The 13,464-nt window shown below is 38.3% G+C and overlaps 1 protein-coding gene across 4 annotated transcripts in view; it reads left to right on the forward strand.

Moving 5' to 3' along the window:
• ltbp1 (latent transforming growth factor beta binding protein 1) overlaps positions 1 to 13,464 on the forward strand; it is a 131,997-nt gene that overhangs the window by 42,460 nt on the left and 76,073 nt on the right. For all 4 annotated transcript variants that reach the window (XM_052153356.1, XM_052153355.1, XM_052153357.1 and 1 more), the window contains exons 4-5: positions 534 to 685; positions 6,187 to 6,354. In XM_052153356.1, the coding sequence (XP_052009316.1) occupies positions 534 to 685; positions 6,187 to 6,354 (320 nt within the window). The remainder of the gene's footprint in view (positions 1 to 533; positions 686 to 6,186; positions 6,355 to 13,464) is intronic.

The raw sequence follows: 13,464 nt of genomic DNA on the forward strand, positions 1-13,464 counted from the left end.
ATACTGCATCTAAATATACTGAGATGTTTTTTTTTTTTTTTTTTTTATGGATTTTTGACTGCGATTGTTTGTCTTGAAGTGTATGTATGCATGTATGTATGTATGAGTGTGAATGTCAAGAATATTGAACATGTCTGTGTGATAAACATTCAGTTAAAAATGAAAAATGAATTTGATTCATATGACTGTTGATATGTTTTACATGTTTATATGTTTTTATAATCGCTGGTTTCATTTACATGTAACCAGGAGTATGGCTTTGTGTTTAGGCTTCTGTAATTTTCCATATGGCCTTGAGATGGTAATTAATCAAAGTGAAAACCACATAAATTACAGTATGAATACATGAATAAATAAATTATATGAATATTTCAATATGTATATAAATCATTATAACAGAGAGAGAGTGTGTGAGAGAGAGAGAGAGAGAGAGAGAGAGAGAGAGAGAGAGCAGCAGCAGCAGACAGAAACATTTAAAATGTGGGTAATAGAAAAGCAATAACTGACCTTTGTAAAATGTTTGTGTGTTGCAGAGTACAAAATCCAGTTTCCATGATGCACCAAAGCAAAAGCCAGAATTTAATGGTCCAACAGAAAAACTACCACACTCACACGCAGTCGCACGGAGTAGGACCCACCCTGAACCGGGCCATCCCGCTTTCAGTGCGACATAACCCAATTCACGGTCAGTACTGTTCCTCCAGTGATCTCTGGATCTCTTCATACCATATACAAATGATATTCTATGAGATCAGAATGTGTAACCATTCGCTACTGTAAAAGACACTTTATAAAACTGAGAGTGCAAACTCTAAATTCTAAAATTCCACTGTGTGTGTCATGCCTAAGAACACACTTTACCCGTGGTAAAATCACTGTAATGTACAGCCTCTTGTGGGTTACTTTTTTTTTTTTTTATAATAGTGGCCAGAAATATAGCTCTGAAAAATTATTTAAATATATTTAATTGTTATAGTTAAAGTACTTGTTGAGGTTGTTCCCTCGTGGATTGATTGTTAAGATTTGGTCACAAAACACAGCACACCTCTACCAAATGGCCCGTTTGATGTGAACTTGCAATCTTTTGGCCTCACATGTATCCAAGACTATAGGATCATTTTATGTCATTGTATGATTCAGGAGGGTGCTCATGAGTGCACATTTGAGACCAATATGTGCGCTTGATGCATCCTTTTGCCAAGCCTGCACTTGTGGTCCCCACTGCAGCTACCAAGACAAATCAAGTACTTTATTTGGATAGCGCTTTTCACAACAGGCATGTTTCAAATCAGCTGTGCAGGAAATGACGCTATAACAGAAAATGAATGAATATAATGCCAATATTAGTTATTTATGTTTAGAACTATTAGTGGTTAAACCACTAATAGTTCTACCTGACAGTCTATGCCACATTACTAAAGTGTGGTCTTGAAGGAGGACATTATGGTCTGAGAGCAGTCTTTGGAACAGGGCCAATAAAATAATTTTGAACTTGATGCTGACCCTCAACTCATTTAGGAGCATTTCATCATGATCTCATTTCAATTCACTTCAAGTCTAGTTTGTTCTGTGTGCAATCAGATTTTTGTGGTACTGCATGCCTACTTTTATGCCACTTGTATCTGGATGTCAGACTCTATAAATGTAACATGTTGAGGTGATCTCACAGCATCTCCTTCTGTGAGGTGGAATGACATCAGCATATCAAAATGTTATTTCACATATCAGTTTTAATTTTTCAACAAGTCTCGCTGAATGTGCACAAAGGATTTCCATTCCTCAATGTTTGACAGAATGAGGAATCTCAGAGCCTGGAACATTCTGTGAGGAGAGTGACAGCATGTCTGACTCGCTTAGAAACATTCAGCTCAGTGTCGGCTGTAATATGACAGTACCCACTTAGCTGTAGCAGAGATGAACAGAGCAGTACAAGTTAGTTGTGAGAGGGTTCACAACCACAGGTATATGAGTTTTAGACCCTGCTGATGCTAATTGAACTCCCTAACCTACCGCTAACCCACTATCTAATCCTTTATTTTATATTCATAAACAGTAGCCTGTTTGCCTATTTTTAGGAATTGTTTCTTGAGTGAGCCCAAAGGTAGGTTTTGTCAGATGTATCTCACTTTTGTTTATGTATATGCATTTTTCAGACCCTTTTATCCAAATTCATAGAAAATTATTATTAATTAAAAGAAAAATCCTGTTCTCTCTTTGTCTAATTAATGCATTTATTAGCGTTAAAGGTCTTTTACATGACTCGCATCAGCGCTGCAGAATACATCGAAGTCTATGAAGTGACGTCACTTTACACCAAAGTGTTTTTCCACAACAATTTTTTTGTTATTCACCAATAATGTCTTTGAGAGTACTAAGCAACAAGAAATATTTAAAAACTGTCCAAATTTGAGAATAATTTATTTTAATCAAATATTACGTAAATATTACGTTTACGAATATCAGAGACCCCAGTTATTGAACTAATTTAAATTCACTAAGAAAACGCTTAGACCTAAACATAAACTAGTTATTTTATTACTTTCTGCTATCAAAGCAACTGCAAACATTTTTCTCTCTTCCAAATACATGTTTTCAATGTTTATTGTGCACACCTCCCGCTTTTTTTACGTGGCAAACTCGTAAAATCGCCCCTCTGTGGCGCTTTCTGCTACTCTTGTCACACGGAGGGTGATGCGGCGCTTGACGCCGGGTTCAGCCTCCAAAACCAAATTAAAACTGCCACGAACTGTCTGTCTGAGGCAAAGATGCAAAATCTAATGACAATTGCCTCAGCAGCAGTCTACCTTGATGCGTTTGATTATGCACAGGCGAGTTTAAGTCGATGCGGATCAGGAGGAAGGTTTGAGTTGTTGATTGAGTTCTGTTCAGTTCATTTTTTACGTGTTTTGTTCATATTTTAATCGTATTTGTTTTTTGAAAATATTGGGTTTTCATATTTTAGTGGCCTCCGCTGTCACTGCGGGGAAAAAAACATTCATCTGCATTGTGTCTCTGTTGTTCATCTGTTCTCTTCATAAATAAATAAATGCATATCTGCTATATGCTCATCCTGTAAATCATGATTAAATATGAAAATGTGAACAAAAATAAAAGCTATTAAATGCCTATGTGGGATAGTGCTGTGCCGTATAATTTTTTTGTTGTAAAAAGTGTGCCTTGGCAGAAAAAAGGTTGGGAAACACTGACTTAAGCATTACCTTCTGCGCTGCACTCTCTAGAGTGAGTTATTAGCATCTTTTTCTCCAGGTAGTTTTAGATAAAAACCCGGCCATGAGGGAAGGCCAGAGAAAATAGACAGAGAGAGACAATGAAATGACAGAGCTGTATGATAAACGGTCATTGAGGGAAGTGCTCTTTATGAGGCAGGTGAGAGGATTATATTCAGTAGTCCTGCTTGTGAATGAGGCCACAGGACAGAAGAAGTAATGTGTAGCATGAGATCTATTATCCCACTTCCTGCCCTGTAGACTGGCAGCATTAGCTGGGACTGCGCTTCAGAATATAGCAAAGCACTTCTATAATGCTAGAGCTGGGAGGAGCCAATAGTTTTTTGGGTAACTATTTTTGCATGTTGTTGTGGTCAGACATGATGTTTTTTGGTACTTTGAAACTCAAACATTACTCACCAAACCACACTCTGACTGGATGTCTAATCATACAGAAGTGACTGGGTTCCTTTCAAAGGGAGACAAGCCTTTACATATTGCATCACATTAGTAATGTCTTTAGATCATGAGAGAAAAGCATCTTAATGACGTCTTGTTGACCTCATGTTACTTTTTAGTCTTAATGGATGGAGTGAAGAACTGATAGAGGAAAACAATTTATGTAGGGGTACAGTAAATAATACAGTAAATGTTTTTATGTGTACAAAAATGAATGCAAATAATCATGCATGTTGACTGTATTTAAATTTCACTATAAGGACTTTTCCTACAAATGGAGAAAATTGCCCTTTAAAGGAACAGTTCACCCAAAAATGAAAATGCTCTCAACCTCATGCCATCCCATGTGTGAAGGCCATTCTTCTGCTGAACAAAAAGATTTTTAGAAGAATATCTCGTGAATTGTGACCACAATTTTGAAGCTCAAAAGAGCACTTAAAGGCAGCATAAAAGTAATCCATAGGACTCCAGTGGTTAAATCCATATCAGAAGCGAAATGATAGGTGTGGGTATGCAACATCCATTTTTAAGTAATTTTTTACTATAAATCTCCACTTCGACCAGCCCTCCTTTGCACGTGTTTTACGTAATTAATCTGATTAAATTAATTAAAAACCAACTAAAAATTCAAACGGTTTTCTTTTAGTGGTAGGGTTTGTGTTAGGGTTTATCTGTAGAAATTATAATTAGCTTTAAATAAAAAGTGTGTGTATGTGGGTAATAGTTTCTCAATTTCTTGGCAGTCTGACACCTGGTGAGGTCTATCCTACATGAGAGACAGCCTGTCAGCTGCTCTCTGTGTGTGTATGCTGTGTGCCTTGTAAAGCCATTTATCTTTGTCATCTAATTCTCACTGTGTTACTGCATACACAGGAATCCATGTGTTTTCCTCTTGTTGTCCCCTCTCCCCATAAAGACACACTCAAACCAAATTACTTTCCTCACTTGCTTCATAACAGGTGTAAGTGTGTGTGTTAATGTTATGAATAGCTAGCTGACTGATGTCAGTGTTTTGTCTGCAGACAGAGACATTGTTTGATCTTTGAGGAAAGGTTAGACATTAGCTTCTGGTGGATTTGCTTTACATGAGAGAGAGGGAGAAAAAGCATTATATCAGAGATGTTAGTGTACTAAACCTGCCTCATTCTACAGCTGCTTGAATGTGCAGTAATATCGAATCTCTCAATATTATGTGTCGTTATGGATGGTTAGATGACTGATGAGTAATAATGGAAGCTGGGTCAAAATACAGAGTAAGAGAAAGTACAACAAGTAACAGGACACAGATATAAAAATAGACAAGTGGACGAGTAACCAATCAGATAGAGAATATGAGGGAGAAAGACAGAGAGCATGGCAGAAAGGTCTACAGATTCTACTTTAGTTTGCCTGACTGGCCAATATTTCAAGGAAGGAAGGAAGGAAGGGTGTCTCCTGAGCAATTGCAGGGAAACATGCCATGCATCTCCTCAAACGCAGAGGTCAGATTATGGTCCGATTAACATGCTAGAAAAAGCTGAGCTACTAGGTCTGTTAGTCCAACTTTGCAAAAATCTGACTGATTTGATTTCATTCAAATTATTGTTTTAGTCTAACTGAAATGAAAATTTTAAAATACATGTACTATAAATGTTGTGATGCCAGGTGGTTAATAAGACTATAATCTAATTCACTCAATAGTAGAATGGCAGAGGCTCAGTAAGAAGAAAAGAGATTCATCTCCACATTCTTTGTGGGTGGAAGTTACATCATCAAAAAGGATTCAAGACAGATTATTTTAGGAGAGTTGTTGTCCCTGCATTTTTCAGATGGATGTGTGAAATGTTTATGCTGGTGAGAGGAGTTAAAGAATAAAGGGGTTTGATGACATCACCAGAAAGGGAAAGTAATTTCAGATGCAGGTCTAGTTGAAAATATTTTTTTTGTTTTTATTTTGGAATAAAATTAGATAGAGAATGGAATGGAGAAAGTTAGACAGGAAAAGCTGAAATTCCCTCTTTTCCTCTCTGTGTAAGCTTTGAGTTGTGCAGCTACTCTGTCCGAGTCCTCCATGAAATTTGGGGCTGATCCCAGACATGTTTGCTGGCCTCTCCGCGCTTTCCATCTATTTCTCTCTCTTGCTTTTATTTTTTTCCCATTAGTCACCTCCTCGTGTTCCACAGACTGAGATTTTGGAACAAAGACAGAAAAAAGGAGGAAATTGACAAAAAAGGAATCAGACTGTCACAGGGGAACACATACAGAAGACTAAGAAAAGACAAGACAAGACAAGACAACTGAAACTTTCTCCCTTCTCCAGCCTCTCTCTCTCTCTCTCTCTCTCTCTCTCTCTCTCTCTCTCTCTCTTTACTCTTTTAAGGCTGAACTCCTGAGACATTGTCAGACACTGCCTACAAGAGTGAGAGTCGCTCTAAGTTGTTTATGAAAACCCTGCCGTCTAGACTGATGTTTTTCTCTCCCCTCTTTTCCCTCTTGATGTCTCTGCTCTGCTGGGCTGCAGTTGGGAACCACACCGGCCGGATCAAGGTGGTCTTCACGCCAACTATCTGCAAGATGACCTGCATTAATGGTCGGTGTCAGAACAGCTGTGAGAAGGGTAATACCACCACTATCATCAGTGAGAACGGACATGCTACAGACACCCTCACCGCCCCGAACTTTAGAGTCGGTGAGTGACATTGTCTCCTTATGTTTTTAATTTTCTTGCCTTGTGGGAAAGGTGGGCTCCAGCTCAAGTACAGTATGTTGTGGGATGTGGCATGCTTGTGTGTCTGTGGATATTTTAATTCATTCAGGTCATTGCAAAATGTCTAATTTCTTTGTTGGCAACTGGACTTAAATATGTGTGTATCACTTTTGTTTGCTGAATACTCGATGCAGAGCTGGCCCCGGGCCTGTTACACTAAGTCTAGCTTTAAACAGGTCTGAAATTATGGCTAGTGTTTGGATTTGTTTCTTGTAGCCATTTGGGGGAGTTTTCACTTGCCAGGCACATATTGTGGAAAAGTTTAAGATGCTTTTGACTGTGTCAATAAACCTACATAACAGCAATAGTTCACAGCGAAGGCTCTGAATGGCTTGAGAGCATGTGGCAATGACATAGCAGAACGTCTTCTGCCTGATGGCTCTCCTGGTCCACATTAAATTCCTGTTGGTCTTAGCTCAGCCTCTTGAAAAGAGCTTGCATTCTCCTGAGCCTCCTGAGAGAGTAGACCAGGTATCTCAAACACTTCTTAAGGCTCAAATACACTCATGGCAAAGTTCATCGTCATTCTTCGTTCAGAGCTAGAAATAAGGTTGAAACAGCTGAGCAATGGTATACTGTTTGCAAACATTCAGACACTGCCCACCCCGCTGGTGCCGTCATTTAGAGGAGCATTTAAAAATAAGACGCACACTGTCCAGACAACAGACAACATGTAAAACCAATGTGACATTAAAATGTGTTATTAATGACTACATGACTCATTCTCTGTCTAGAATCCATGTGAGATCAGTAAAAGATGTTGTTTTAATGACTCTGCTAATTTTTTAAGTAATATATATAGTATGCAGTAAATAAAGTGTAATTTTTTATGTTTATATTCTGCATTTATGGTGCTAACATGCTATATGTGGTCATAATATGCACTGGTTACCCTCTTTCATTGTATTTTGTTAGGGATGTCAATTTTCAGACATTTTCATAATCGATCGTTCAATTAATCGATTAATTGTTAATGTTAATATCGCAAAACGCATGTGGAGGACTCAAAATAATATGAGCATTCAGCATACTGTTTAATTATCTTTAAATTATTACACTTAAGGAATACAGTAATGGCATTTCCTCTTTAAATATTATTAGTTCAATGAATTTTAATAAATTTAGGCTATTTTTAGAACAAATTTGTGAATTGAATTACTGTTAATGAATTAGGCTATTGTTAAAAATTGCTAGTGTACATACTTGAGTTAATTAAAACTTCACATTGTGGATCGTGGGATGTTTAGGACTTTAGGACCTTTGGACTTAGACTGATCAGCCACAACATTAAAACCACTGACAGGTGAATTGAATAACATTTATTATAGCATTACAGTGGCACCTGTCAAGGAGTGGGATATATTAGGCAGCAAGTTAACAGTCAGTTCTTGAATTCCATGTGTTGGAAGCAGGAAAAATGGGCAAGCGTAAGGATCTGAGCGACTTTGACAAGGGTCAAATTGTGATGGCTGGACGAATGGGTCAGATCATTTCCAAAACAGCAGGTCTTGTGGTATTGTTCCTGGAATGCAGTAGTAGTACCTTCCAAAAGTGGTCCAAGAAAGGACAACCGGTGAACCGGCGAAGAGGTTATGGGCAAACAAGGCTCACTAATGCACATTGGGAGAGAAGTCTAGCCCGTCTGGACCGATCCCACAGAGGAGCTACTGTAGCACAAACTGATGAAAGATGTAATGCTGGCAATGTTAGAAAGGTGTCAGAACGCACTGTGCATCGCAGCTTGCTGTGTATGGCACTGCGTAGCCTCAGACCGGTCAGAGTGCCCATGTTGACCCTTGTTCACCGCTGAAAGTGCCTACAATGGCCATGTGAGCATCAGAACTGGAACATGGAGCAGTGGAAGAAGTTGACCTGGTCTGATGAATAACATTTTCTTTTAGATCATGTGGATGGCCGGGTGTGTGTGCATCATTTACCTGGGGAAGAGATGGCAGCAAGATGCACTATGTGAAGAAGGCAGGCCGGTGGGGGCAGTGTGATGCTCTGGGCAATGTTCTGCTGGAAAACCTTGGGTGCTGGCATTCATGTGGATGTTATTTTGATGCAAACAATGTTGGAGCATTTCTCTATAAATGTACTTTATTGTGAGCATGCTTGGGTGCTTCATCTCTGATCTGTGGCTGTGTGGCTCTTGAAGTGACATGCAGCACCAGGCACTCTCTAGCAGCAGATGACAGTATAGACATACTTATCAACTTCTGATTGCATGATTACTGAATGCACTTGTCCTGAAAATATTGAATCGATGATCAATAAGCTTAAAGGTGCATTCAGTAATTTGGGGCTAATTTAACATTTTTAATCAGTTTTTGTGATGAGTAATCTGAATTGTGTACACTCACATTAGATGAAGACTATACTCTTAATAGTTTTCTTAAAAAAGTGTTTTTATTATACATGATGCAGGTCACCCCTTCAATATGTTTCGCCATGTTGAAATGACATGGTCTACTGTGTTTCACTAAACATCAAAGAAGAAAATCCTTGTGCTCATTGGCTGCCACCTATGTAGATACGCTTGGCTATGCTTAGCGCAGTGTTGTTTGGTGATGCGAAGAGCAAAAAGAATACAATGGAACGTACTTATTATCGTGCTATAGAAGCAGAGACATCAGGAGATTCAGTAACTGTACTACCGAAGAAGCAAAAAAGGTTTTAAGCAAGAAGACAGAAAGACCAGCAAAGACAAAAAACTAGAGTAAACATCGGGACGGTATACACAAGGTGGAAAGATTTGATGATAGAGAAAAACATGAGTAGTGATGCTGATGCTGCTTCTTTTTTGTTTGACAGGTAAGATATTATTAATTGTATAGACCACTCTCTAAAATAGTATCAGTGGAATTTACAGAAAACTCAATATAGGAAATAACTCTCTTTAGAAATAATGTGAAACGTAGACAGTCTCCAAAGATTATTGATATGAGAGACAATAATAATCTGTCCTTAACTGTAGAGGTCTGTTCGCTTGAATTCTGACATTTGTTTTTAGGCAGAGCAATTATATTATAGTAGTAATAAATAACTTTAGAAATTACCTCAAACCCTGACATTTTCTAGATGAAAATGGTATTCCAAAGCAGGCGGGGTCAGTAATAGATGGCAGTACAGTGTCTAACACCACTCTCGTATCGGTACTTAAAGTACACAAAGAAGAGCAATGCTAACGTTAGCTAGAGAACTACTGAATGCCCCTTTAATCAATCAACGTATTAATGAATTTCGATTAATCATTAACATCCTTATATTTTGTGATACATTTTATAAGGGTGGCAACTCTGCAATCCTGCAATCAATGTTCATGTTGACTGATCTCGAATGAGTAAAGAAAATAACTGGAAAAAGATGTTGGTGTTATACCAGGTGGAGCACCAATGACAGAAAGGAGTTTCACAGCCGGTTCAAAGAACCACTGCAACAAACTTTAAAATGCGTTCTTTTTGTCCAGATTTTGTTTAAAAAGGTGTCACACTCAATTGTTTTTTTTATTTTGCTAAGAGTATATTGGTGCCTTTAGGGGCCGCTCAGATTGAATGCGTTCTTGCATTAAAAAATGCTAGACAAAGCTCAATGAATGGAACTTAATCTAAGTCTCGAGAATTGAATGTAAAATTTAAGTAGTTTTAACTTCACTTGCATCTTAAAAAAAATTGTTGAAGGTCCAAGCTACTTTATGCCGGTTTGGTGCTGGTTGCTTGCTGGTTATGCTAGCCAAGAAGCCTGGTAGTTACACCAGCATTCCATAATTCCATGCCAGAGACCAGCCCAAAGATGGTAACCAGCAATTTTGTCTTTTTAACAGGTTGTAGTGTCAACAAAGAAGCAATAGACACAATTTAAATGTAGTTACATAACGCTTGCTTTCAAATTAAATTACCTTGTGGACACAAGGGTAGCATTCAGCTAAGTCTGACACACAGGGGATAGTGTTCACCTGTGGATTTTGTAATAAGTATACAGCAGGAAGAGCAGCTGGTACAGATTTTCTATATAAGAGGGTCTGGAAACCTCAGAGGAGTAAGTGCTCTGACAGATACTCTTGCGGACAGCCAGAATAAGAGAAGTAATTTAAACAGAGGTTGTGCATGGTGCTAAGTTCTCGATTTTCTCTCTCTCTCTCTCTCTCTCTCTCTCTCTCTCTCTCTCTCTCTCTCTCTCTCTCTCTCAAGCCATTTGTTTCAAAGAGGTGAATGTCTGGAGTGGGTGAATACACGGTGTGTGCGGCCTTATAAGGAACGTTAAGCGCTGTGTCAGCTCTGATCCAGACATAGCTGGGAGGAGAGATTGCAGGCAGAGCTCCAGCAGCATGGAGAAATTAGAGACATGCACACACACACACACACACACAGACTGTGATGTACAGATCTGTGAAGTATTGATCAACTGTTGGATTTGACTGTCATGTTGATCAATGGACTGTCTCGTATAGAAATACTAAAATATTATTGCAGTGTAAATCAATATGTAGCTGTATGATCCTTGAATCTAATTGCGTATAAATGGGAATGTATTGCTGTGATGCTAACACTTCTGAAAGTCCACAATGTATTCCAGACTGATCTGGAGCCCTTTCACACCTTGTAATAGCATCTGTTAAAGAGGGGTAAGATCACAAATGGAAAATGCTCAATACAGGTGTAAATAAGGTCCAAAATAATTTGTGTTCCGATCACACAAATCGCATTCGGATGTAGTAAAAATGCATGTCACCACATTGCATTTTTGCAGTTTAATGGCAATATGTCCTGATGTATTCAGGACAACGATATAATCTGCATTTTATATGAGTCTGTATATTTCAATATTGTATTTAAAAAATACCAAAGGAAAAGTACTCTTTTACTTATGTTACCATTTGTGTGAAGAAATGATTTATCCAAGAAAAAAAGTGAATTAATTGTAATTTATAATTGTTATTTATGTTTATGGGTGTACATCTTGTGTACATCTTGACTGAGTTGTGTTGGGTGTTTAGACTGCGATCTCAATGAAGCTACAACTGAACCTGTCTGTACTAGCAGAGACTTGAGGGCTTTACAGGAAAATGTTATGCCACAGCTTTGTTTAAGTGCCATGGATGGCTGCTCTTTTTTCAGATGGTGGCATTCCAGGTGAGCTAATTATGTACAGTAATTATGATTTCACAATTACATTAAAATTTACTCTTAACTATTTGCGATCTTATCTTACACTGGTTGTTTTCCTTCTCAGGTCCTCATATGCCACCTATGAAATGCTTTTTAGTGGGCATGACAGTGCTACCACAGCAGGTGAAAGTTGATTAGCTGACATAGACAATCTTCATCACACTCCTACGCACACTCACTAAAAAATGTTTTTCAGTGCAGCCCTGTTACTGTATTAGATTCTCCCAGCACATCAACTGTACAGACAGCAATGTCAGTGTTCCACCAGCATTTGTAAGATGCAGTCACATTTACCTTTGCATGGGGAATTTTGGCGGGCGCAGTACAGTCATCTCAATTGGAATCTGCACGATGATGAATTTTGCCAGATGGACTTTCAGTGTTGAAGAATTAGCTCTTGCTGATATCTCATGGAGTTCAAATTTGTTGAACATTGACTGGCGAATTTGCTGCATTGACCAAAAGGAAGTTGCTTGGTTTGGCAGTGTCCTCTGTGTGGAGAGTTCTTCGTTCACAGCTACACTAAGTTTTCATACTGCTCAAGGATATTTTTTTAGCAGTGAGTTCTGCGTATAAAGTGCAGCATTACTTTTTGTTTTGCTGGTTTTACATGCACTCAACGTCCACCCGCACCTTCTTCGCTCAAGGAATTTCGCAGTGCAAAGGTAAATGTGACTGCACCATTTGATCGTTCCTTTAGCATTCTGTGAGAGTTCTGATGACAAAATGTTTATTCCAAGTACAGTTTTATGACTGGTCTAACACTGAGACATTGAAGTGCTTTATTTTACATTCATAACATTGTGTGAAAAAGACGTGTTAAGAGATAATTTAATTAGCTTTTCAATTAGATGATGTAAGGAATCTTTTTTAGAACAGTTGGATGTTGTCATTCTTTAGGATTTTTCCATTATAATGATCTATAACACCTTTGCTGTGAGCGTTACTAAAAGTATTTTAAGAAATTAAGATTCTGTCATCCTGTTACTCACCCGTACGCATCTAGACTAGATGTTTTGATGGATGTTCAATCTACTGTTTTGCTTCAAAATAGGCAAGTTAAGAAGCATCGCAGCAGGTTTGATCTCAGTGACACCAAACTAGGGTGACCTAGGACAGTCACAATTTTTGAGACATGTTCCACATCCCTAAAAATAACATTTAGGCTGATATTGAAAAAATGGAAAGTGATGTCTGTATATGTGTGGGTGGATGTGTATTGTGGTCATTTGTTATTCAGTGTGGTCTTGTCATGGTCAAGGAAGTCTCTGCAATTGAACTCTGAATGGAGTGATAGACATTACAACAGATTACAATAAACTTTCATGCTTGTCATGCTTTCCCTATGCTGTTGAGGGCTTTTTATTGCTGTACTCAATTGCTCTACTGGTTCTGACAGCCCTCTGACTCAGCCCTGCTCCAAGATTTCCACTTATTTGCCAGCCACTCTGTATGCTCGTGTGTGTATGTACACTTTTTAGTTGTTCTGTCTGTCTGTCCATCCGTCCATCCGACCGACTGAGAGAATAAAAGTTAATGGTGTAGGTAGGCCAGAGTGAGAATTATCTGGGTCGCGGATTCAGAATTTATTATTTGTTTAAAACCTCTATAAAATCCCATTAAGTGTCGATGGTTAAACTAGTTTAAAATTGTATTAAGTGGCCCCAACATTCTGAACAGAATTGTACCATGAACGGACAGAAATGTTAAGGCTTTCAATCCACACATCACAGATATTTAAAAACATTTACCATGAACTTATTATCGGGGTAGTTAATTTCTGGGTGTGTTTTTCTTATGAAAATTGGCATAATTTTATGGTTACTGTCCATGTAATCATGGTTGTACTTTTGCCTATGGTTAT

This window comes from Xyrauchen texanus, chromosome 22, assembly GCF_025860055.1.
Source record: "Xyrauchen texanus isolate HMW12.3.18 chromosome 22, RBS_HiC_50CHRs, whole genome shotgun sequence".
Lineage (NCBI taxonomy): Eukaryota > Metazoa > Chordata > Actinopteri > Cypriniformes > Catostomidae > Xyrauchen > Xyrauchen texanus.